General features: G+C 39.4%; 1 protein-coding gene across 1 annotated transcript in view; it reads right to left on the bottom strand.

The window, feature by feature from the left end:
• LOC120541722 (IgGFc-binding protein-like) overlaps positions 1-25,770 on the bottom strand; it is a 59,797-nt gene that overhangs the window by 13,081 nt on the left and 20,946 nt on the right. The window contains exons 5-14 of the mRNA XM_039773613.1: positions 23,892-24,462; positions 20,983-21,581; positions 19,077-19,644; positions 18,391-18,986; positions 16,935-17,505; positions 14,881-15,077; positions 11,753-11,891; positions 3,282-3,610; positions 2,284-2,857; positions 1,400-1,998 (exon numbers count right to left, since the gene is read on the bottom strand). Of these exons, the coding sequence (XP_039629547.1) occupies positions 1,400-1,998; positions 2,284-2,857; positions 3,282-3,610; positions 11,753-11,891; positions 14,881-15,077; positions 16,935-17,505; positions 18,391-18,986; positions 19,077-19,644; positions 20,983-21,581; positions 23,892-24,462 (4,743 nt within the window). The remainder of the gene's footprint in view (positions 1-1,399; positions 1,999-2,283; positions 2,858-3,281; positions 3,611-11,752; positions 11,892-14,880; positions 15,078-16,934; positions 17,506-18,390; positions 18,987-19,076; positions 19,645-20,982; positions 21,582-23,891; positions 24,463-25,770) is intronic.

Genomic DNA, 25,770 nt, shown 5'->3' with positions numbered 1-25,770 from the left:
CAATAAAAGGTGTCATTTTACTTGGCTTTTCTCTACATTCATAATGGCTAACATGGTACAACACCCTAGTACTACATTATTATTATTTTGAAAGCCTCAGTCTTGCTAGCAATCGATAGAGATCAGTGATCTTCTTGTTACATTGCTTCTCGATATGCTTTTGCAAGAGGGAAAATTAGCTTTGTCTATTTGACCTTGATTCCCTGTGTGTGTATAAGGAGCGAAGAGCAAACAGCTTCGAAAATGGCATATGGAGAGATACCAAAGTGAAAGCTCAAAGCAAAATAATCCGTGGATGACTTTTTTTGTATTATCGCTGGATCGGACTCTGATTTGTTGAACTACGATTTTGATGCAATTGATCGAAAATGAAAGTGAGGTACCGGCATCAGCTGATCAGTCCCCAGCTGTTTGTGGTGCTGAACACGTTTGTGTAGCTGATGCTCCTATGGCAACATTTGCAAGGGAGGACAGACACTTAAGATGACAGGAGGTACAAATGATACTGCAAATGCCACCCCTGCCCACCTGTCTCACAAAGACAGCCAGGCAGCCAGCCCACTGTGAATTCCTGCTGGCTGTCGAGCCGTTGCTGCTTCAAACAGGCGCCAACAGCAGGCAGCAACAGGCAGCAATAGACGTTTTGTGTTGATTTATGTGTGAAACCATTGCTTTGTGCACTTTTCAGAAAACTGAGTTTTTTGGAAAAAATATTAGCCCTCAAGGAGTTGCTACTAAACATACAACTATTTATGCTGCTCTCTGATAAAAGAAAATGTTTCTGCTGGTATCTGTTCAAATAAAAAAGAAACCAGATTTACAAATGTTAACTTGCTGTTGCTCGGAAGGTGCCTGTTATAATGTTACGATCGTGGCTCTGGACTCTGAGGGTAACTTGTTTTTCTATAACAAACTAGATAAAAAGTTAATGCCCTGGCAGTGGCAAATAGCTTTGGTTTTGTATTTGATTTGATTACATTAATGTTTAAGTTGAGATTTACAAGAAATATTTTAACCGCTACCATGTAAAGGGAATACTGCTGTTAAAAAGCACGTTATTTGTTTAAAGTGTTTGCAAACCAAATACACGCAATACATTACTTTTGAGTTAATTATTGAATTTTGTACATAACAATGTGATTATTATGATTAATCACGATTAAAAATTTCAATCACTGCCCAGCACTAATACTTTAGATGTTAAAAGGTTATGGTATTCTACTTGATTTGTAAGCATTTCTTTGATGACATATTGGTTTATAACTTTGAACTTATATACTTATAAAACAAATAAGTGTAATAATTACTTATACAACAAATGACATTTTTTTTATTTCAGGTTTTTTGGTTATATTTTCCAACAGTACTAACAAAATCTTATACAAGATCTGAAACGTACCGTGATCTTTCCGTTGATTTCTTGACTGATAGTAAATGTGGTGTCATACACCTTCACAGACACCACCTTGGTAAATGCAACAAGACGACTGCCTCTGTTGTTGTTCTGCACAGTTACATCAAAGGTTTTCAGGCTGGGGTCTTTGGAGCACACCCCTGCCAACCGATAAACACATGTGCCCTGGAAGTCAAAGGTTTTGCCATCAAAGGTGCGATAGTGAGGATCTCCCATTGCTGTACAGGTCTGGTAGCTGACTGGGTAGCAGTCTTGAACTCCCTGGACTACAGTGCACTGCTCTTTGTCCTTACAGCCTTTCTGTTGGCATGTGACTTTGCGCGTACTTCCATCACAAGAGCAGCTCTGCTGGCATTTATCATCAGCCCAAAATGTCTCCCCAGGTTGATAGTAGCGTCCATTATAGTTGCAGCCACAGTTGTTTACTGGTACACACTCTCCAGCACTCAGAACAAATCCATCGTTACACTGGCAGGTCTCAGTGCATGGCTTCTGGCAGTTATCAGGGGCCTTTCGGTCTGTACATGTGGCGGGGCAAGCATTGCCACAGTACTCATAGTGGCTGTTTGCTGGACAGTCAAGAGCTGCAAATAAAAAATAATGGCATTGTGTTGAAACCTGAGTGCACATAAATGACCTCAGAATTTGCTAAAGATTACATTGTATAAAACTGAGATAACTGTGCTGTCGTCGGCATGCAAGAGAGGTGAGATCTGATGTCAGAAATGTGGTTAAATGAATAATATGTTCACATATTCAAGTTAAAAAGCAAGGAACTGCTGCAAGTTAAAATCGCTGACTTCCACATGCCATTAAACCCATAATAATAAAGTGACATATTTTATAAAAAAATATTATAACCTACTTACGGCAGTTAGTAATCTTTCTCCACTCATTGGAAACTGTAGCTCCAACTTTCTGACAAGATGCAACATATGTCCCCAGGGACTGGCACAAAATGGGTTGTCGCCCTTGATTAATGCATACATCATACAAGCAGTTATCAAAGAAGATATCTGGAGACACTTTGCTATGACACTGCTGGAATGGACCATCTTTTTGGCTGACAACTCCACAGAAATTCTTGCCTCCATACAATGCTTGATTTTCATCTGAACAGGTGGGACAGTAGCCCTTGCAGAAGTGCCAGCAAAATGGATCGCGATCTGGAACGCTCCAGGATTTGGCCCAGTCGATGATATTTGTTGTAACGCCACCCCCTTGTATTGTGTAGTCATCATTTGTTTTCTCATTGTAGTTGCCACACAGACCCACCACACTGTTATAATAACTGCTGGTTACAGTAATTAAAACCATTGTTTTCCAATCAGAAGAGATCACAAGTCCAAAGTCAGTCTCCAGGACTGCTCTAATTCCTGACTGAGAGATGATAATTTTTCCAGAGTCTATGTTAACAGGAACATTAGTTATTATTCCATCAACCTAAAAGAGAAAGAATGCTAATAGTGATAATGTAGTTCAAGAATTTAGACAAATCTAATATTTCTAAAGAATGAAATTGAATGAGCAGGACAGCATAGAAAAAATGTATTTTTTTAGACTTGATGTCTGAGTAGCATCTGCTATAGTGGTGGCTATGGAGCTTGAAAGGTAACTGAAGGACATACACTTGAATGGCTACTTGAATTGATGTTTACTTAAACATAGGTTTTCCATTCTTATAAAGAGCACTTTTAATCTATTGCTAAAATAAAATGTGCAATACGACATGCTTACATTTCTTATTTCAAAGGTGACATTGACATGATTCATTCAATGGATTACTGTGTATGATAACTAGGGCGTGAGTCTAGAGAGGATTCTTTAATTGGTTTACTTTTAGTATTCCTTCATTGTTGATGCTTACCCTGACTTTTCCTCTTTCATCTCTGACAATTGCAATTGTGTGGCCGTACACAGTGACTGTGACTGTCTTGACAAACGAACCATCGAAGTTTCCACGCAGTTCATTCTTATTGACCACACTGAATGGTGTGAGGGTGGGGTCAGTATTAGTTGTCTGAGCTAAAATATAGCTGCATGTTCCCTGGAAGTCATAATTAACTTGGTCGAAAGTCTGGTAGTGGGGGTCACCTGCTGCCCAGCAGGAAGCTTTCGATGTTGGTACACAAGTGGCTGACTTCCCAGAAGCAACACAGTTTTCTTTCTCACGGCACTTTACTGCAAAACAAGGATCTAAAAATAAAAATAAAATTTCAGATTATTAGGAGAGATGCATATTTAGTTTTCAACAAGTGTTATATATTATGTATTATGGCACCATACATAGGCATTAATGTTGAGTGCGACATTACTGTAGGTCGATCGACCCACCTCCTCACATCTTAATGTTGGGGGGCAGTGATTCCCCAGAGTGATGCTAGAGAAAAGTAAAACTGAGTGAAAAGGTTCACATCAGATGTATTTGTCTAGAGTTAGCTACAGTCTACTTACAAAGACAGATCTGTACTCAATCTGTTAACTTAACTGGGAGTCTACAATGATGGCAACAGCAAAATCATAGTCTTGGCAAAGCAGCCCCAGAAGTTACAAATATGAGGGAAGCTCAAAAAGTTTCCACACTTTTTTTTACCTCTATTTATTAAGAATTTCAAAAAGAAATTACATTACTTTTCTACATAGTTACCTTTGCTTGCGATGCAATTTTCCCAACGTCGTACCAGCTTTTTAATGCCCAATTACAACTCCTCCTGCTTTCACCATTTCCAACGAAAATATAAAAGTGCGGAAACTTTTTGAATGTCCCTCGTACATAAATTTAAATTAGGGCCTGGAAATAAACTGGCTAGCTCAATATAATCACAAAATCTATACGCTTAGAACATATATTCTATTCACTATGTCCACATCAATGTATTCATAGAATGCAATATCACTATTTGCTCTAGACATTGTGGCAGAGGTTGCCTCAGACAAGAAGCCTACTTGACATGAAGAGTGTTAACAACTCATTTTCTGACAGCAGTGAACAGCAGAGGAAATTATTTGTTAAGTTATAATGCAAACTTTAATGTTAGTCTACAATGCCTAAGTAGCCTACAATGATTTCCAACAATTATTCAAAATCTTTCATCCATTGCTCTCCTTAAATTCATCAGAGTTGGTCCTCTGCTGCTGGATCTTTCAATAACAATGATGAATCTCTAAACTGAAACAGTGTCATCAATCAATCAAAGGCTGTTGAAAGCAGCCAAATTTAATTTATTAATTATGTTGTATATATATCTATACTAATAAAAGGCAAAGCCCTCAGTCACTCACTCACTCACTCACTCACTCATCACTAATTCTCCAACTTCCCGTGTGGGTGGAAGGCTGAAATTTGGCAGGTTCATTCCTTACAGCTTCCTTACAAAAGTTGGGCAGGTTTTTATATCGAAATTCTACGCGTAATGGTCATAACTGGAAGCAGTTTTTCTCCATTTACTGTAATGGAGATGAGCTTCAACGCCGTGGGCGGAGTTTCGTGTGACATCATCACGCCTCCCCGTAATCACGCAGTACATAGAAAACCAGGAAGACCTCAAAAAAGCGCTGAAGAAAACATGCATTATATAATTGAGAAGGCAGCGAAACAATAAGAAGCGAGCGAGTGACATATACAACCATATTCATGAGTTCTGCTACTTCGGAAACAAAGCACGATGTAAACCTACACTTTAAATTAAGTTCATAGACAGGCTGCCGCTGGCGTTTGTAATTTAGTGCCTGCCCATATAAGGCCGTCCGTCAGCGGCAATCCAATAGCAAACTGCCACGGGTAAATATTCACGGGTGAAGGACTGTGCTTATGGAGAGGAAGATGAGATGGTCAGGGTGGTGTTTGACACAAACTCAGTGAAACTGCGAGAGAAAGTTTTAAGTGCCAGGACTAAGGTAACATTAAATACAGCCATGGACATAGCAGGAGATGGCACCAGCACAGCTGGGAACCTTCGATGCATGTACACCGATGGCTCACGTGAACTGGCGCAGTGCACAGATAAAAGGCAACAGTTCCAAAAGCTGAACAAAACCGAATTACACAATTGAAAAGGCAGCAAAAATATGAAGCGTCTCATACATACAAGCATATTCATAAATCCAACTACTGCGGAAACAAAGCACACGTTGGAAAAAGTCAATGTCCCGCTAAAGGAAGACAGTGTAAAAAAAACCCGTGCATGCAGTGTGTCAGGTCTCAGATAAAGAAGAAGACGAGCTGTTTATTGATGCAGTAAGAAACGAATCGATGAATGAAACCTGTCATCTTTACAGCGATTGACAAACACGGAATGTAACTTGAACACAACACATCCTACAAATACGAACCTGATTGAAAGAAATAATGATAATCAAATCCTTGATGACAGCAACACTCAGTAACACTCACAAAACAAATACTGTATATTGACAGTCATGTTACGTTATTTTTAAAATGTTCCCTTTTCTTTTCTAGCTTTTTAACACACTACTTCTCGCTGATACGCGGGTATATATATATGTATATATATATAACCCGATCTACATACTCGAATAATGGATACTTTATTCGCCATCAATGATTGTTTTGGTAAAGCCATACTCAGTGTATTCATTAGATGAGCGGTAAAAAGTAAGGGCAAGGGAGGATGACTTATTGAGGCATGCAGGCTGTAGTCTTGCGTCAACTCTATCTGAATTGCGCGATCACATTTGAAAAAATATATCTTTTCAAGTTCTATTTAGTCCATATGTGTCAAACTCAAGGGTCGGGCCACATCCGCCCGGCGTAATTATATCCGCCCGAGATCATTTTATATACTGTATTATTGTTATTAAAGCCGGGTATATGAAGCGCTGGTAACACAATAAACTACAGATCCCATAATGCAGCGCTTCAGCTGCCTTGCCGAACAGTTACGCGTTAATCAAGTCTACCTTAAGATGCTGCAAGTTATTGCAAGCTAGCTCACACGATGCTGAAGAGAAAAGTTGATTCTGAAAATAGAGCCTTTAAAACCGATGGGAGGCTGAGTATATGTTTACTGAACCCGTGTGTCTCATTTGTGGAGCTAATGTGGCTGTAATTACAGAATTTAATCTAAGACGGCACTATAAAACAAAACATCAGGGTAACCTGAAAGACCTGAATGCAATGCAGAAGATACAGAAAGCAGAAGAATTAAATAAGAATCTGACACTTCAGCGGACGTTTTACCGTGCACAATCACAAAGTGATTTCAATTGAGCTGCTTTTATGGGAGACACAAATGCACAGTGCACCTTGCCCCACTTTCCCTGTTGCCAAGTAATGTTAAACCAAGTCGTCACTACGGTGTTCCCAAATCGCACTTTGCTGATAAACTGAGCGCGCGCACTGAGTTTGCACGGCGCTTTGGTGACTTTGAAGAACAAAAAGTCCGTCTACATGCGGCTCGAACCTTGTGCATGTTTGGTAGCACATATCTGTGTGAGAAGCTCTTCTCAGTGATAAAGACTAACAAAACAGCACACAGGAGTCGCCTCACTGATGAGCACCTGCAATCCATCCTGAGAATCTCCACAACACAGAACCTCACACCAAACAGAAACGAACCTGTGCCAAAAAGATGCCAGGCGTCCAGCTCTAAAATGACATATGAGCAAAGACAACTGAATGATTTGATTTGTTATTGCTGAAAGGAACACATTTTATTTATATTTCTAGGTTTTGTTATGCAGCATGTTCATATTTGAATTTGTATAATTTTGACAGGATATATTTTTATGGAGAGCAAAATCTTTTGGGATATTTAAAATCTAAGTTTATTTTTTATAAAATATAAAATTACATAAGAGTAAAGAAATTTGAATGTTTGTTCTTTTAATGTTTACTTTATTTCTAACTTGTATAATTTAGACAGGATATATTTTTATGGAGAGCAAAATATTATAAGTTGTTTAAGGTTTGAGTTGATTGATTCAGGAATAATATTCCTGTCTGTTTTACCATTCCTACCAAAGATATTTCTGTCGACTAAATAAAAATTCCTTCTATTTAAAATTTAAATAGAACTTGAACAAATACGATAGTTCATAATATCCACGCAGACTTGCACGTAAGAGCGGAGTCATCCGTTTTAACAAGCAGCATATTGCACTGATCTGAAATAGCTGTATGTGTATATATGTAGATATGTATGTATATGTATATATATGTTTATATATGTGTGTGTATGTATATATATATGTATTTGTGTGTATATATGTGTGTGTATGTATGTGTGTATGTATATGTATGTGTATATGTATAGATATGTATATATATATGTTTGTGTGTGTGTATAAATATATATATATATTTATATTTATATATATATATATATATGACAACAACACTCATCACTCACAACAGTGACAAAACAATAACATTGACAATCATATTACGTTATTTTCAAAATGTTTCCTTTTCTTTTTCATTGCTTCTTTAACACACTACTTCTCCGCTGCGAAGCGCGGGTATTTTGCTAGTATATATATATATATATACAGTATATTGTCACACACGTGCGAGTAGGAGGCAGCTAAAGGGTCTGAGTAAGTGTAATGAAATATCTGACCAGGGGGCGACGGAGTGCGCTGACTGTCTTTCTCAGTTCCCTACAGACCTTTCCCGGGAAATCCTGCAAGGTTCCGGCGCCTCAGAAGACGTCACTTCCAAAGCCGGACCCTTTGATGACTTCACTTCTGAAGCCGGCCCCTTTAATGACATCACTTCCGAAGCCAACCCCTTTGATGACGTCAGTTCTGGTTCCGGCCCATTTGCTGACATCAGTTCCTCTCCAGACCTTTAAAGCCTGTATCTTGGGCTTCTATAGCCAGTTCTGTTGTGGACTCTGTTCTATGCACATCATGCTTCAAAGAACAAACTTTTGCAGATGGGAAAAATAATATACAGGTGGCTGCCCCAAATCTTTATGATGTCTTTGGCGTATTATTATCACAATATATATACTGGAGGTAGCAGAGTAAAAGATGCTAAGATTTGCACTGGGTGTGACGAGGATGTACAGGATTAGAAATGAGTACATTAGAGGGTCAGCTCAAGTTGGAGGGTTGGGAGACAAAGTCAGAGAGGTGAGATTGCGTTGGTTTGGACATGTGCAGAGGAGAGATGCTGAGTATATTGGGAAAAGGATGTCAAGGATAGAGATGCCAGGCAAGAGGAGAAGAGGAAGGCCTAATAGAAGGGTTATGGATGTGGTGAGAGAAGACATGCAGGTGATTGGTGTAACAGAACAAGATGCAGAGGACAGAAAGATATAGAAGAAGATGATTCGCTTTGGCAACCCCTAACGGGAGCAGCCGAAATAAGAAGATGTTGTATATATAAATATATATATATATATATATACTAGCTGTTTAAGGGTCCCCTAGGAACTGTTGAAATCGTCAGACAAAAATTGAAATGTAGAGATGTCAGGTAATTGAAAGGAACTACTTTGAAAGCATCTCGACATGCTCGTCTCATTTGTGTATTAGCAGCAGGAGGAAAAGTAAGAGGGGTACCTTTAGCAGCTAAGCAACTTTGTCTTTCTTCGGAGGTTTCGTTTTGTGGACATGCTGGCCCCACTTGAGTTATTAGCAGCTAAGCGAGTTTTCTGTTTCCTTGGACGTGGAGCCTTTACCCTAACTCCACCTCTCACTTATAGATGTTTATATATATATATATATATATATATATATATATATATATATATATATATATATATATATATATACTGGCAGACAATCACAATAATCACATTGTTATGCGCAAAATTCAACAATTAACTCAAAAGTAGTGTATTGCGTGTATTTGGTTTGCAAGCACTTTAAACAAATAAGGTGCTTTTTAACAGCAGTATTCCCTTTACATAGTAGCGGTTAAAATATTTCTTGTAAATCTCAACTTAAACATTAATGTAATCAAATCAAATACAAAACCAAAGCTATTTGCCACTGCTAGGGCATTATTGTTTAATCTAGTTTGTTACAGAAAAACAAGTGACCCTCAGAGTCCAGAGCCCACGATCATAACATTATAACAGGCACCTTCTGAGCAACAGCAAGTTAACATTTCTAAATCAGTTTTCTTTTTTATCTAAACAGATACCAGCAGAAACATTTTCTTTTACAAGGGAGCAGCATAAACAGTTATATGTTCAGTAGCAACTCTTTGAGGGCTAATATTTTTTCCAAAAATGTTTTCTGAAAAGCACACAAAGCAATGGTTTCACACATAAATCAACATAAAACGTCCGTTGCTGCCTGTAGTGCCTGCTGTCGGCGCCTGTTTGAAGCAGCAGCAGCTCGACAGCCAGCAGGAATTCACAGTGGGCTGGCTACCTGGCAGTCTTTGTGAGACAGGTGGGTAGGGGTGGCAGTTGCAGTGAGACACAATATGGTTTGTACCTCCTGTCATTGTAAGTGTGTGTCCTCCCAGGTGAACATTGACATAGGTGCATCAGCTACACGAATCTGTTCAGTGCCACGATCAGCTGGGGACCGATCAGCTGATGACCGATCAGCTGATGCTGTACCTCACTTTCGTTTTCGATCTACATCTTCAGATCACTTGCAACAAAATTGGAGTCCGATTCAGCGATAATACGAAAAAAGTTTTGCTTTAAGCCTTCACTTTGGTATCTGTCCACAGGCCATTTTAGAAAGTGTTTGCTCTTCGCTACTCAAACATGCACAGGGAATCGAGGTCAAATCAACAAAGCTAACTTTCCTTCTAGCAAAAGCATATTGAAAAACTCTGTAACAAGAAGATCACTGATCTCTATCGATCGCTAGTGAGACTGAGACTTTCAAAATAATAATAATAATAACAAAAACTGCATTAATGCACGATAAAATAATTGTTGGCGTTAATTAATTAATGCATTAACGCAATGATAATGCATTAACTTGCCCAGCCCTAATATATACTGTATATATATCCATCCATCAATTATCCAACCCGCTATATCCTAACTACAGGGTCACGGGGGTCTGCTGGAGCCAATCCCAGCCAACACAGGGTGCAAGGTAGGAAACAAACCCCGGGCAGGGCGCCAGCCCACCGCAGTATATATATATAGTCTCCTAAAATTTATGGCAACATAAAATTTGAATTTTTGGTCCAAGAGTTAAACTGGTTGAGTTAAAGGTTTTCAAAGGCTGAAAAACACTGTATTTTAACTTCATATATCCTGCTATCCTACAGCAAACCACAGTATGAAAATAGAACACTGAAAATGTCACAAGTGTGTTCATACAGACAAAGCTTTTTTAAAATTATAATTATTATATTTTAGCTCCATTACCAATGGTAATAGGTCTTTATAATGCCTCACTGAGAATGTGACTGCTTTGGCCTAGTCAGAAGTTTCTTTCTTTTTAGAAAATCTTGTGTGAATTGTGATGGTGCATGTAAGCTCCACACTCCCAGGTGCTGTAGAGAGCCTCTTGAACCCGCTACAGCTGATAACAGGTCCAGGTATGAGTCAGTGGATGAGGACACTCACACAGAGCAAGAGGTAGGTGCATAAAAGTGCAAAAGTGTTTTTATTAAAAACCGTCAAAACAAACGGTGTTCAGTTCAGTGCAGTGCAAAAAGTTAAAGAAATAAATAATCCAATAAAATGAAGTGAAGGTGGAAGTTAAAAACAGTTCCAATAAATATTCATTAAAACAAGGTTAAAAACACAGGCAACAAACAAGAAACTGTCCTTTATAATTCTGAGCCCTGATGTCTTTTTTTTTAAACTGACGTCTCTCCATCATTTTTTTCCCCCTCCCCTTGGTGGTATAAGTAGAATTTGATGGGCTTTAGTGCAAAAAATAAATTAGGTTCCTGTGTGAAATTAAATTAAATCCAATTATAAACTGCCCCCCATATAAGAGACATGACAGGTAAATAGTCGTAGTTCAGCTTTATGGGGGCCTGGGAATGGTAACAACACTAACCTTTTCATTTAAACTGGTAAGCATGATAATAAATTATGCAATAACTCTGCAGTCACTTCTCATAGTTAACCTAGCAGTAGTTTAGCTTTCAAACGAGACCCAAAGTGCTTGATGGAAATCCGATCACACACAACGCCACTGTGATGCCAACATCACTTTTACATGTTATCTCTCACCTGTCCACTGTGAAAGTTTTCAAGGCGATAAAGGGAAATCCAAATCAAATATCGCATTAGCCTAAACTCCTTCCAGCTACTACTTTTGATAAAATGTAAATAACGAGCTGGTTAAGTTTGCTGATGATATCAAAATGTACACATTATTTTAATATATGAGTAAAGGCAGCACTTGATAGAGGACCACAGTTGTGATTACAGTTACCTGTGGAGTAGCAAGCCATGACACCGTCCCTGACTTCACAGACTTGATTAGCCGTGCAGGACAATGGCGCGCAGGTAAGAACACCCTTGGTACACGTGCACTGCTGACTGCAGGAGTTCTGGGTCACAGCTTCACCAGACTGGAGAAGAAAGAGGACGTTTTGACAAGCTTAGACAGCAATAGATTTTTTTAGGGTAGCAAAAAAATAAATCCAAATACACTATATTATATAGTGCCTTTCATATCTATCTATCTATCTATCTATCTATCTATCTATCTATCTATCTATCTATCTATCTATCTATCTATCTTTCTATATTATATAGTGCCTTTCCTATCTATCTATCTATCTATCTATCTATCTATCTATCTATCTATCTACACAGTTTCAAAATGAGCGCAAACATGATGTATAATATAGGAATTCAGAGAAACAGGAAATCTGCTTTTATTAAATTTAGCATATATAATATTGTAATCCTGCTGACACATTGTGTTATTTCAAATGAGCTTAAAATGTTGTTCTGCCAATTTACATAAATGTTATTCTGCTCTGATGCTTGAGTGTCCAACAGTATTTATGGATTCCACTTGCCCATATTCTGTTCTTCAATCATTACAGTATATGTGAGCGAAACCTTTCCTCATGTCTATCATTGACTGCACCAAGATCAGCAGTGAGGAAGTCCATGTGTGAGTTTAGAAAATGAACCTGTTGCACTTCATGTTTTTTAATGCTTAAAGCTTGCTTTCAACCAACAGGATGTAGTTTGGTGCTCTGTAGTTGCCAAGAAAATTCTAAGTACCTTTGAATGTGATTTCCTCCAGCCTCTCTGGCAGATTTTTGAACTGCTTATTATTAATGTTTGATTTCTGCACCAACAGAAAAGCCTTTTATTATTTTTGGCATCAGTTATTCAAGGAAATGTGTTTCACAAATATGACAGTACTTCACCTTCTTTGTTCATTATGTTCATAAAATGTTTCATTAGTATACGTTTTATACGAAGAGGAGGCAAACATATCTTTGCTGGGTAGACAGATGGTTTTTGTGCCACACTTTTCTGCTCTGAAACCTAACAGGTACAGAGTGGCCAGTTGTTTTTAAGGTAATGAGATTCTTTAGCATGGCTGTCCCATTTTCAAAGAAAGCACCAGCACTTGGGATATCTTAGTGCATTCCTTTTATATATCCACAGATGTTCCTGTTATTGGTCTTGTACTGTATATCTACGGCCATGCATGCACAAGGAGGGTGCAAGTTGGGGGTCCTGAGACTGATGTTAAGGAGGGAACGGGATATGTGGCTGCACAGACACCAACTTCTCCCTCTATTACAGTCCGTAAGTCGAGGAGGTGACACACCCTGATGTCATTTCTGGCACGGCAGAGAAACCCAGCTATCTTCTGGCAGTTTGACATATAAACTATACTGAGATCTGAAGACGGCCGTCTTCAATGCCAAGTTCACAACTGCTGGTGCCATTACAGCTTCAGTGCCAACTTTCGGAAAAACAGTTTGTAGGTGGAAGGGCTCGACATTTTATGTTCTCTTTATTTTCTCTCCATGCGTTATTGTAATTTCCACAATTAAACAGGGTGCAGCAGACCCCATGTTCTCCTTATTTGCAGATCACAACAAACTTATGAGAGAAAAATTAGAAAAATAGGTGATTACAGTAAAATGGTAAGTGATCAGCAAACCATAATCTATAAGGAAGCAAAATCTTCATTGTCCAGTATTATTGTTATATGTTACTAGCAATCAGAGTCGGATTTTGTAGTTAAAATTCAATAGCTTTACAAGTATTAATCATGATGTTTTTCCTATTGACAAAAAATAGCACCACAGATAATGATAAAGTGATATTTTAGCAAGGAAAAGTATTTTTCATTGGTTTTATGGTATATTGTGTGTATGTGTTTTTGCTTCAGCTAAGCAATTAATTTCAGAATTACAAAGAATGTAAAAAATTAAGGACTGTACTGTTGCTCCTGTCTGCAGGCATCTTGTCTGTGCAAGCTTAAAACAAACTACTACATCAGCACAATGCATGCTGAGAGATGAACAAATGGGAAGAATTATGGGAATTGTTAAAACTGGAAATGAGACACCAGCTGTTATTGTAGTTTCTGTATTTCATTGTGAGAGAATGTTCATGAGTGTATCTCTACACCGGCCAGATTTGTCATATCGATAGGCAGCTGCATGCCTCGCAGGCTGACTTATTTTTCTACTCAACTTTCAGTTGGATTCCCCTCACGGTACTTTTTAACACTGTAAGTACCACACTGGATGGACTGGCATTCCAATGGGGGTGTGGGATGAAGAAGTCTTAATGGATGGAGCACAGGAATAGAGACACAACCAGGCTGGGCTGGTCCTTGGTTTACATCCCAATAAGGATGATTCAATAATAAATGGACAGGGAATGAGTCCCCTTGCATATGATGTGGCAGTGCTCTTCTGGCTGGTGCCCAGTCAGGACACCCGCAAGGTAGCCTGGGTATTGTAGTACAGAAGGGTAACCCTGTTCTTGCCCGCTGCGCACTGTGAAAAATGTACAGTACTTTCCTATTTTGTCGAGCTATGGCTTGGAAGTGCTCTCACATCTGACACAGAAGGAGTTGCTGAGTCAGAGTTGGGAGAATAGAGGGTGAAACTCACATGGAGGTGTGGAAGGAGACGGAGAGGAGAAGAAGGAGCTTTATTAACAACAAAGTATATTGATCTTAAAAAACATGTGAATGTGTCTCTGGGTAATCAAATATGGTTTCTTTAATTTTATCCCTAAACTGTGCTTCGTGTGCAAAGCCTCCTTGTAGTCACAACACATAAAGATCGTTAAAGGTAATACTAATAGTCACCGCAGGCCAAAAATGAGCAAAAAAAGGGGGAAAAACAAGTCTGACCTGTAGTGCAATCTACAGTCACTGCTTCACGATCAAATTTTTGTCTCTTTGAATGACTAAGTAAGCAAACACGGTAAATGATACAGCATGATGCAGTCCGTTACAAATGTGTCTATTAAGAAATATTCCCTTTTAAATGTTGTCTTCTTCTACTTTGTTCAGCTGTCAAATACAAGCCTTCCACTTATATCAGGTTGGTAAATTTCAGTCTTTACCTTGTAGTATCTGCCATTCACAAGGCATCCACAGCTGTCCAGGGTGACACAGGACTCCCCGTCAAAAACAAAGCCGTCATTGCACTGGCATCCCTCACGGCAGACTGAACACTGGACAGAGGCAGAGAGCGATGCGCACGTGGTGCTGCAGGTATCCGTACAGAGCTCATAGTGACTGTTTGCTGGACATGTAGCAGCTGCATAGAAGAAACATTGGAAAGTTGATTAAAGTATTTCCACTAAATGACCTGAAGAGAAACGAACAGCAAAGAGCAACATAGTTCAGAGTCAAAAACATGTGTATATCCATTCTCTGAAGTTATGACAGCCAGCAGTAAGACAAGGTATCTATTTTTAGCTACCATCTTACTCTGAATTTTGTAAAGTGAAATGTTAAAATACACAATGGCAACAGCCATGTCTCATATTTATTATGAAGCAAACTGGATTACAACTGCTTTATTTTATTCCATTAAATCATTATCTGTAATTTTTCTTTGTTTTCAGATGCATCTACTTTTTTCCATTAAAGCAGTGGTTCTCAAGAATCAAAAATATGAAAAAAACATTTGTTGAAACCAAAACAAATTACCTTAAACTACATTCTGATACTAGAACAATAAATATAGAGTCGATAAAAGTTAAGTAGGTATAATAAAATATGCATCTACATTTCAAAAAAATGTTGGGGGGGGGGGCGATTAATACTGTTATGAAAACTCGGGTCGTAAATACTTAAAGGTTGAGAAACACTGCATTAAAAACGCTGCCATTGAACCTTACTCTTATTCGATGTTAATTAATGTTGATTTATTTTGTTTTCTTATTGTGTCTTTTATTTTTCTATTCTTTATTATGTAAAGCACTTTGAGCTACTGTTTGTATGAAAATGTGCTATATAAATAAATGTTGTTGTTGTTGTTGTTGTAAAGAGTCATCTGGAACTTGGGGTCTATCAAAGGCAGAAACTAACCCTGGACAAGTGAACAGGCCACCAGTTCTTCACTCTCAGGCCAGACCATTGTAAAGTCATCCACTGACCTAATATGCCTTTTGTGATAGATGGCAGGTAGGGCCTGACACCTCGACTGGGATGGTGCATGATTCCTTTCCAGGCCAGGAGGCCACCATACTGAATGGCCATAAAGAATGGTGGGGTATTCCCTGCCTTAGCCAGAAGATTGGAAGAGGGTGCACTGGCATCTCAGCAGGAATGGACTGAAGATCCTTACTCAGCTGGGAGGCCAGTGAAATGAAGGGACAGAGAGGTGTTGATCAATTCAGACCAGTGACTCCCCTGACATGCTAAATGGCAGCATCTCTAGGCTATGTTACAAGTATATACACCCATAGGGCTTGCTGGGAGCTGTAGTCCCATTGAGACGCCCTGTTGTGTTCTGTGGGTGCTGCAATGCAAAAAACGCAATTTAAGCAAGTGAAAGTATTTATATGTTAACTTTTAACCTTGATTTCAATTTTGTAAAAATTATTGACTGATTAAAAAATTGTATCTACGATTATTTTGCTTACTTTAAGAAATCTTGTCAAGAAAATTTCGCTTACCCCATTGGCAGATTTTTTTGCTACATAAAAGCAAAACAACTCCCATTTAAGGTTTTGTTTGTCTAATTTTTGCATATTCATTTTTGTAGTGCACTTCATGATCCCTACTTTTTGGGGCTACTTTAGGAAATGCCCTCACACTGGAAGTTTGAAGAAGAAGCTACTCTGCTTCACCCAGGGGAGGTGGAGTTGGGTGTGGATGATGGACAAAAGAGAGAATTGTGTTTGGCAAAACTTCTAGAAACCTGTTGAAGGTGTTGGGTGAAAAAAATTATTATTTGAATCCAGAACTTATTTTCTGGTGCCTAGGGCTCTGTTGTGCCCCCTACTGGTCACACCATCTTTGGGAAACATAAAGAATGTGTAAACTCCACATGGATCACTACTTGGGTCTTCCATGCTGCCATGTAGCAACATACCTTCCTGCTATGCCACCCTCAGCTTAAAAGGATCATGTCAAAAAAGTTTTAAGAAAATAAATCTGTACTTACGGCAAAATGTGTCTGTTCTCCATGCACTTATTGTCACTGCTGCATTCTGGCAGGCTTGTACATATGTCTGGATGTTGTCACACAGAACAGAATTGCTTGCACCATCTGTAATCATATCTTTAACGCAGTTGTTGAAGTATTCTTGTGGAGATACTGTGGAGTGACAAGAAGCGAAGGGGCCAGTCTTTAGTGTCAGGATACCGCAGGCTGTGTCCTTGCTGGCATCTGGCTTCTTTGAGTCATTACTACCAGGACATTTGGAGCCACAGCTGGTCTGGCAATTGGCTGCAGCAGAAGTGGCTTTCCACCCAGCAGTAAAGCTGCTTTCATCTGGTGCCTGTTGTCCACTGGGCAGCTTGAAGTCATCGCTTTGATCCTCATTGTAGTTGCCACAAAGACCACCAAGTGCACTGAAGTAAGTGGATGGGATGTTGAAAACAGCACTGGATGCACTGTCAAAGCTCACCTTGAGACCCATCTTGGTCTCTACAATTATATTAAAGCCACTCTGATAGACTTTCACTTTCCCGTCTTCAAGGGTAAGAGGAAGATTTACTTTAATGCCACCAAGCTGTGGAGATGTTAGATAATCAAATTGTTAATATATACTGAATGAATAATAACAATGTATAAACTGAAGTATATACAGCATACTACAATTTGAACAATTTTCATTTCATACGAGTAAAAAAGAGTAGGAATGAGTTGAGTTTAATTGGATTCATTGCTTGTCAAATGCCTTTTAGAAAAACTGAATAAAATGCAGAGGAGAATAAAATAGCTATTTGCTGGACATGTGCTTCTTACAATTATGTCTAGGCCACTAGAGATAGGTACTGCAGACCAGATTGATTTGATGAAATATTTTACAAAGTAGGAAAAATCATAATCCATGGTGATAATGGGGAGTCTATCCTAGTGACATTGGACACAAGACATGAATAAATTCTGGATGGGATGGCTGAACATACACACATGCACCTACGCCATATACCTAACCCTAACCCACACTATTTGATGAATTTAGCACTAGCTGTAGCTCATCTACTTATTTAATTACGTTGCCACTACAAGCCCTATCAAATTCATTTTATATGGTTTTGTTGTAGTGGCCTTTTGAAACAACTAAAATTAAATATATTTTAATAAACTCTTAATCACATGACACCTGTCTGGTACTACCAGTTAGTCTAACCTAAATGTCTTTGAGGCCATAGGAGAAAAGCTGGGGTGTCCACACACAGGGTGACCATACATAGTCCACAAGTACATCAACTGGGTAAGGAATTCAAGCGAAGATGTGTGAAGCACCAGCATTAATGACTCCACTACCATGCCGCCCTAACTCCACTCCATCCCCGTGACACAGAAGTGGAATAAACGGGTCTAAGAATGTAATGTTATGGCATATTAATAAGCAATATACATAAAAATGAAAACTACAAAGCACTCTTACCAATATCTGCCATCTCACTTTTGAGAGCAGAGTCAGCGTATAGTCATAAACTTGAAGCTCAATAGCTTTGATGGCTGTTGTGCTGCCACTGGCTTCTCTGTGCATCACAATGCTGAATTTTGTGAGCTTACTGTTTGCTTGACTGACTTCTGTAATTCTATAGCTGCAGTCTCCTTGCAAGTTGAAGGAACGACCGTCATAGGACCGGAAACGGCTATTCCCGGAAATCCAGCAGGTGGCCGTACCTGTTGGGTGGCAGCCCTGTACACCATCTTGGATTTCACACTTTTCTCGGGGCCCACAGTCAAAGCCCTCATCACAGTTCACATTTCCACCAACGTTGCAAACACACCTTTGGAAGCACAGACCTTGTGGGAAGAAGACTTCGTTGACCTTGTAATACTGCTCATTGTAAACACAGCCACAATTAGTCAGTGGTACACAGTCACCTCCGCTGAGTACAAACCCATCATTGCAGGCACATCCTTCTTTACAGAGAATGCCTTCGCAGCTTGGTGGTGAGGTTAGGCCATAACATGTCAGGGGACATCCAGAGGCACACACCTCGTAGTGGCTGTTTGCCTTGCAGTTTAGAGCTACAAAGAAAATTTTTAAAAAGGTTATTTTAATGAAATTTTAATGAAGAACTGTTTAAATATATTGTTAAGGCAATATTAGATACTTACGACACAATTTGTCAGTCCTCCATGCAGATATCTTGGCACCAGCATCTTGGCAGAGAGCTGTGTAGGCAGTGAGAGCCTGACAGAGAGGAGCAGCCTGGCCTTTGTACAAACACACATCATAGACACAGTTGTCAAAGTAAAGCTTAGGATCCACCTTGGCATGGCAGTCCTTGAAAGGCCCGGCTTTGTCTATAATGATGCCACAATAATCATTTGATTCATACTGGCGCTTCATGTTAACATCACAAGTGGGACATGTGCCCTGACATGTGTGAATGCATCCAGGAATCTCCTCCACCAGCCAGCTCTTCCCAAATTCATCAGGGGTTTTCGCTTGCGTCTTGTCTGGTTTCATTAGATCGTCATCTTTGTTACCATTAAGATTTCCACAAAGCCCAGCAACAGCACCGGAGTACGAGCTGGGCAGCGTGAGAGCAATGTAACCTTCCCAATTAAAGGTCAATCTTAGACCAAAGTTGGTCTGCAACACAGCAAACTGACCACTCCTAAAAATGGAGACCCTGTTTCGTTCAATGTAGAATGGAAGAGTTACATAAAGATTGTTCACCTGAAAAAAATGAAAGGAAAACAGTAAATGAGACATATGACACATTTACACCAAGTTGTTGTTAAATGATTCCCATTTAAGATTTTCACTATAGACCATTGAGGCTCTTCAGTAAAACAGCAAGATTTTTGTAGATACCTGCCATAAACTGATACTATTCCATAGACATCAACTGACAAAGTGAAATGGTAATGGAAAGCTAAAACATATTAGGAGATACGAGGGGAAATGGATTAGTGAGACCAATTCTGCGATACTGTGTGTATTAGAATTTATATTTTTATTGAATATTTATTTGTCTGATGATTTTAAAAGTATATATCTATTATGGGGGCAGCACAGTGGCGAAGTGGTAGCGCTGCTGCCTCGCAGTAAAGAGACCTGGGTTAGCTTCCCGGGTCCTCCCTGGGTGGAGTTTGCATGTTCTCCCCGTGTCTGCGTGGGTTACCTCCGGGTGCGCTGCTTTCCTCCCACAGTTCAAAGACATGCAGATTAGGTGCATTGGTGATCCTAAATTGTCCCTAGTGTGTGCTGTGTGTGTGTGCCCTGCGGTGGGCTGGTGCCCAGTGATGGCTGGGATTGGCTCCAACAGACCCCCGTGACCCTGTGTTAGGATATAGCAGGTTGGGAAATGACTGACTGACTGACATCTATTATGATTTTTTCAAATTCAAAAAAAGTAATTCTGGCATTTATTGTTTTGTGTGAAATGTCCTGAAAACATCCTGTTGTTATACCATTTAGTGATGAAATAGTCAAAATGACAGAAAGGTACCATAGCAGACAGAAGCACTTCTCAAACATACTGTATGAAGCCAAATACCTGCAGTGGCCAATGTATGTTTGTGTGTGCGCCTCTCTCTTCTGTCACCACACTCATTACAATCTACATATTAATCATAAACCTTCTACTACTGAGCTCCTGAATTCACAACAGCAATTTGACCTTTTTCTTTTCTCTTGCTTTAAAGTCTTATGCTAAGTTGCTTTTGCTCTGTCCCTGTCTTTTCATAATTATTTTACGTATTTTTCTAATACATAAGCATAAATTGGACACTGCAACCCCAAGCATTTAAAGTGCATGGACTGGAGGAAATTGGGGCGGACATTTAGGGAAAGATCCTGTCAGTGGAGTCTTTCAGCAGTGAATTTTGGTGCTTTTCACAACAAAACGTTTTAGCAAGTTGTCCCCAGATGCGTATTCTCATTTGAGAACCATGGGTGGTTCCCAGAGAGACTAGCAGAATACGGGGAAATCAATGTCAATGCTCTTTGTTGAAAAATTGAACATACAAGTATAATAATTACAAACACTTCATAAAAAAGCATAAGACTCACCATGACTTTTTCAGGGTTGTCTTTGCTCATTATAATCTGATTGTCAAGGATGTTGATAAGAGTGAGTTTAGTGTAGGCCACTGCCTTGTTCTTGCCTCGGTGTTCATTTTGGATTTGTACTTCAAAGGGGATGAGCGTGGGATCTGTGGAAATCAGTTTGGAAAATTGGTAGACACAAGTACCCTGGAAATCATAGGTCTTGCCATCAAAGGTGATGTAGTGAGGATCGCCAGATGCCACACATTTGGAGTAAGTAGTAGGGAAGCAGCCTCTCACTCCATTCCGGAGATCACACTGTTCTGAGCTCTTGCACTTAAAAGGGACACACTTAACCTTGGCAGTGCTTGGATCACAGGTGCACTGTTGGTCACACTTATCGGTCAAGAAGGATTCTCCTGATGAAAGATAACGTCCATTGTAGGTACAGCCGCAGTTATCTTTGGGCTCACATTTGCCACCACTCAGCACGTACCCTTGGTTACACTGGCACGTTTCCACACAGGGAAGTTTGCAGTTGGCAGGGGCGTCAAGTTCACTACATGATGCTGGGCAGGCATTTCCACAAAGTTCATAGTGACTGTATTCAGGGCATGGTAGGGCTGTGAGAGGAATAAAAGAAAGACAAACATGCATGAACTTCTTTTGACTTACTATATTAAATGAATGTCTGCAAAATTCCCGTTATCTAGAAATAATTAATAATTCAATATTTTTTTTTTTTATTCATTAATACGTAATAATGCAAATGTGATTTTTATTACCAGAGAGTCATATAAACACCCTTTTGATTTTTAGCAACATTATTTACAGTTCTGTTTACAACATCTAGTCTTAAAATGAATTTTAAAGAATATTTTAGCAAATTTTATGTGCATAATTTTAAAATTAAAATGTTTTGAAATCTATGTTGTTTTCGAAGTAACAGCTGAAAACAGCTACTTCAGGTCTCCATGTCAGATTAAATCATCGTTTGGCAGATCAGCTGTAAACTCCTTAAATGAATATTCCAACCACAAATTATGTTTCTTTATCTGTTATTTACTCCATCTAGCTTGTAGCAATTACTGGAAAAAAAGAATTAAAGGAATACTCAACCCCAAAATATATATTTTTTAATTTGTTGCTTACTCCATGTAGTTTGTAGCGATGGTTGAGAAAAAAATTTAATCTCATGCTTCCATGCGGAATGAAATAAAAGTTTATGATATAAGAGAAGTTAAGTTTTAATCGCACCCCCCTGACCTTTTTTTGAAAGGAGCCCACTAATACCAATTTGTTCTTTTTTAATTAATGATATATCATTATTTTAATTTCCTATTTTGTCTTTTATTTTTCTTCATGATGTAAAGCACTTTGAGCTACTTTTTTGTATGAAAATGTGCTATATAAATAAATGTTGTGTTGTTGTTGTGTGGCAAGTGGCTGGGGCTACGACCCAGCCGGGACACCTGGAAGGACCAGAAGGTGGCATGTACGCCCTTCAGGCCACGAGAGAAACCGCCCTGGAATAGAGGAGGACCCCAGGAGAGGAACAAGGAGGCTTATGCCTATTGGAACCTGTGGCCACCGCCAGGACGTGCCCTGAGTCTCAGAGGGCCCGGGATTGATTTACTTCCGCCACACCCGGGAAGATGGAGGAGAATCCCTCCAGGGACGACCGGAGTGCTTCCGAGTGCTTTTCCGCCACACCAGGAAGTGACGTCAGAGGGAGCACCTGGAGCACATCCGGGTGAAAATAAAAGGGCCCGCCTTCCTACAGTCGGGGAGCTAGAGTCGGGAGTGGGAGCAGGACGAGGCTCCCGTGGAGAGAGGAAAGGCGGTCTAAGGGACAGAGTGACAAGGGACAGAGTGAGAAAGGCCCAGTATTAAGGTGATTGGGGCAAGAAGGCCCAGTGGACTGTGCGGGACTGAGTTGTGTGTATTAAAGATGGAGGACAAAATAAAATACCTTTTTATAAAAATGCGGTGTCTGTCTGATGGTGTCCAGGCATGTCTCACAATAGATGCATATTTTATTATTCCTACTTAACTTTTATCGACATTTATCTTAATCTATATTTATTTTTCTAGTATTAGAATGTAGTTTAAGTTAATTTGTTTTGGTTTCAATAGATGTATTTTTCATATTTTTGATTCTTGGTTTCTTTTTTTCAAATCTTCACGGCCCCCTTTGAGTCTTGAGAACCACTGGCTTTGATGATATCACACATTCCAAGAGCATTCTGGGTAGATTGCCATATTAAGCGATTATGTAAAAAAAATGGCATTGTGGCACAACCTTAAAATTGCGACATATTTAGATTTTCTTCTAAATAAAAGGATAGAACTGAATTATTAAGGTAAACAAAAATAAAATAATTTATTATAATTTATAAAATAATAAAAATAACAAAATAGATGCATACTTTGCCTAAAAAGCTTCAGGAAATACCATTAAGATTTTATGAAAAATACCAAATCATATCACAATCCAGTGTGAATGCTCTTTCTATTAATGTACTACTCTGATTTTTTACAGAAGTATTTAATTACCAGTATTGTAGTATCAACTGCATGCATTTGCATGTTGGTGACACGAGTAACGTGAGATTTTTTCATGGATGTTTTTGATGTTGTTTGCTGTTGTCCAATGTTAGTCATCATAGATGCCTCTCTTTTAGACGGTTTGGTATCTCATTCAACAAGAAAACATGAGAATAAAATTTTTTATTGGCCATCTCTATATACTATATGGGTAAGTAACATATAAAAATATAACATTTTTGTGTGGAGCATTCCTTTAAAAGATGCTTAATTTTCTCATAAAAGGCTCTTTGTGGTGAATTACTAATAGAGATTTTTAAAAAGTGGTCAGATTTTTTCCTTGTGTGGTTAGTTAATGTGAGAAAAATGGAGGCACGATTACTTACGACAATTTGCTGGTGTTCTCCAGTCTAACACCTTGGCCCCAGCTCTCTGACAAGCCTCAGCATAGCTCTTCATAGCTTGGCAAAGGAAGAGGAGATAGCCATTGTTAATGCACACATCATAAATGCAGTTGTTGACATACATCTTGGGGTCGATTGAGGCATGGCAGTTGGCAAAGGGTCCATCTGGTTTGGCCATGAGACCGCAGAAGCCTTCACTACGATATTTCTGCTGCAGGCTCTCCTCACAACTAGGACAGCCACCTGTGCAGTCATGGTGGCAAAACAGGTCATCATCTTCTACTTTCCAGCTACTTCCAAACACCAAGACACTTGAAGCTGTGCTTCCATCTGGGTTCATTAGGTCATCATCCTTGTTGTCATTGTAGTTTCCACAAAGCCCACTGACACTATTGAAATAAGTGCTGGGGATAGTGAGGGCAAAAGACATTTCCCAGTCAAACGACACCTGAATTCCAACAGCTGTATCTACAAAAGCTGAGATCCCACTGCGATAAACACGGAGCTGGCCATTCTGCAATGTGACTGGCAGATTTGAAGTCACACCGTTTACCTAGAAATAATCATAAAAAAATTAAAAACACATCAAAATTCTATGTGTTAGTAATTGAGTGTGCCTTTGCTTACTGCTCATATCCCTAATTCTATTTGGTGGGTTTGAGAATGTTATTTTTTGTTTGTTTTTTCTTACTTCTTGTCTATAAAAGAAAGACCTACAAGTTCTTCACAATACTAAGGGAATTAATGTAATCTATAAAAGATGTGACAAAAACTGTATATAATTATTTGTGGCAAAGTCATAAAGGACCTGAAGTAATAAAACACTCTCCCGGTGTAGTGACAGTGCGATTTATATACCGTGCATCCAGAAAGTATTCACAGCGCATCACTTTTTCCACATTTTGCTATGTTACAGCCTTATTCCAAAACGGATTGAATTAATTTTTTTCCTCAGAATTCTACACACAACACCCTATAATGACAACGTGAAAAAAGTTTACTTGAGGTTTTTGCAAATTTATTAAAAATAAAAAAACTGAGAAATCCCATGTACATAAGTATTCACAGCCTTTGCTCAATTCTTTGTCGATGCACCTTTGGCAGCAATTACAGCCTCAAGTCTTTTTGAATATGATGCCACAAGCTTGGCACACCTATCCTTGGCCAGTTTCCCCCATTCCTCTTTGCAGCACCTCTCAAGCTCCATCAGGTTGGATGGGAAGCATCGGTGCACAGCCATTTTAAGATCTCTCCAGAGATGTTCAATCGGATTCAAGTCTGGGCTCTGGCTGGGCCACTCAAGGACATTCACAGAGTTGTCCTGAAGCCACTCTTTTGATATCTTGGCTGTGTGCTTGGGGTCGTTGTCCTGCTGAAAGATCAACCGTCGCCCCCGTCTGAGGTCAAGAGCACTCTGGAGCAGGTTTACATCCGCGATGTCTCTGTACATTGCTGCAGTCATCTTTCCCTTTATTTGACTAGTCTCCCAGTTCCTGCCACTGAAAAACATCCCCACAGCATGATGCTGCCACCACCATGCTTCACTGTAGGGATGGTATTGGCCTGGTGATGAGCGGTGCCTGGTTTCCTCCTAACATGATGCCTGGCATTCACACCAAAGAGTTCAGTCTTTGTTTCATCAGACCTGAGAATTTTGTTTCTTGTTATCTGGGAGTCCTTCAGGTGCCTTTTGACAAACTCCAGGCGGGCTGCCATGTGCCTTTTACTAAGGAGTGGCTTCCGTCTGGCCACTCTACCATACAGGCCTGATTGGTGGATTGCTGCAGAGATGGCTGTCCTTCTGGAAGGTTCTCCTCTCTCCACAGAGGACCTCTGGAACTCTGACAGAGTGACCATCGGG

This window comes from Polypterus senegalus, chromosome 12 (genome assembly GCF_016835505.1).
Source record: "Polypterus senegalus isolate Bchr_013 chromosome 12, ASM1683550v1, whole genome shotgun sequence".
NCBI classification, from domain to species: domain Eukaryota; kingdom Metazoa; phylum Chordata; class Cladistia; order Polypteriformes; family Polypteridae; genus Polypterus; species Polypterus senegalus.
This window is presented reverse-complemented; position numbering and strand designations above follow the sequence as displayed.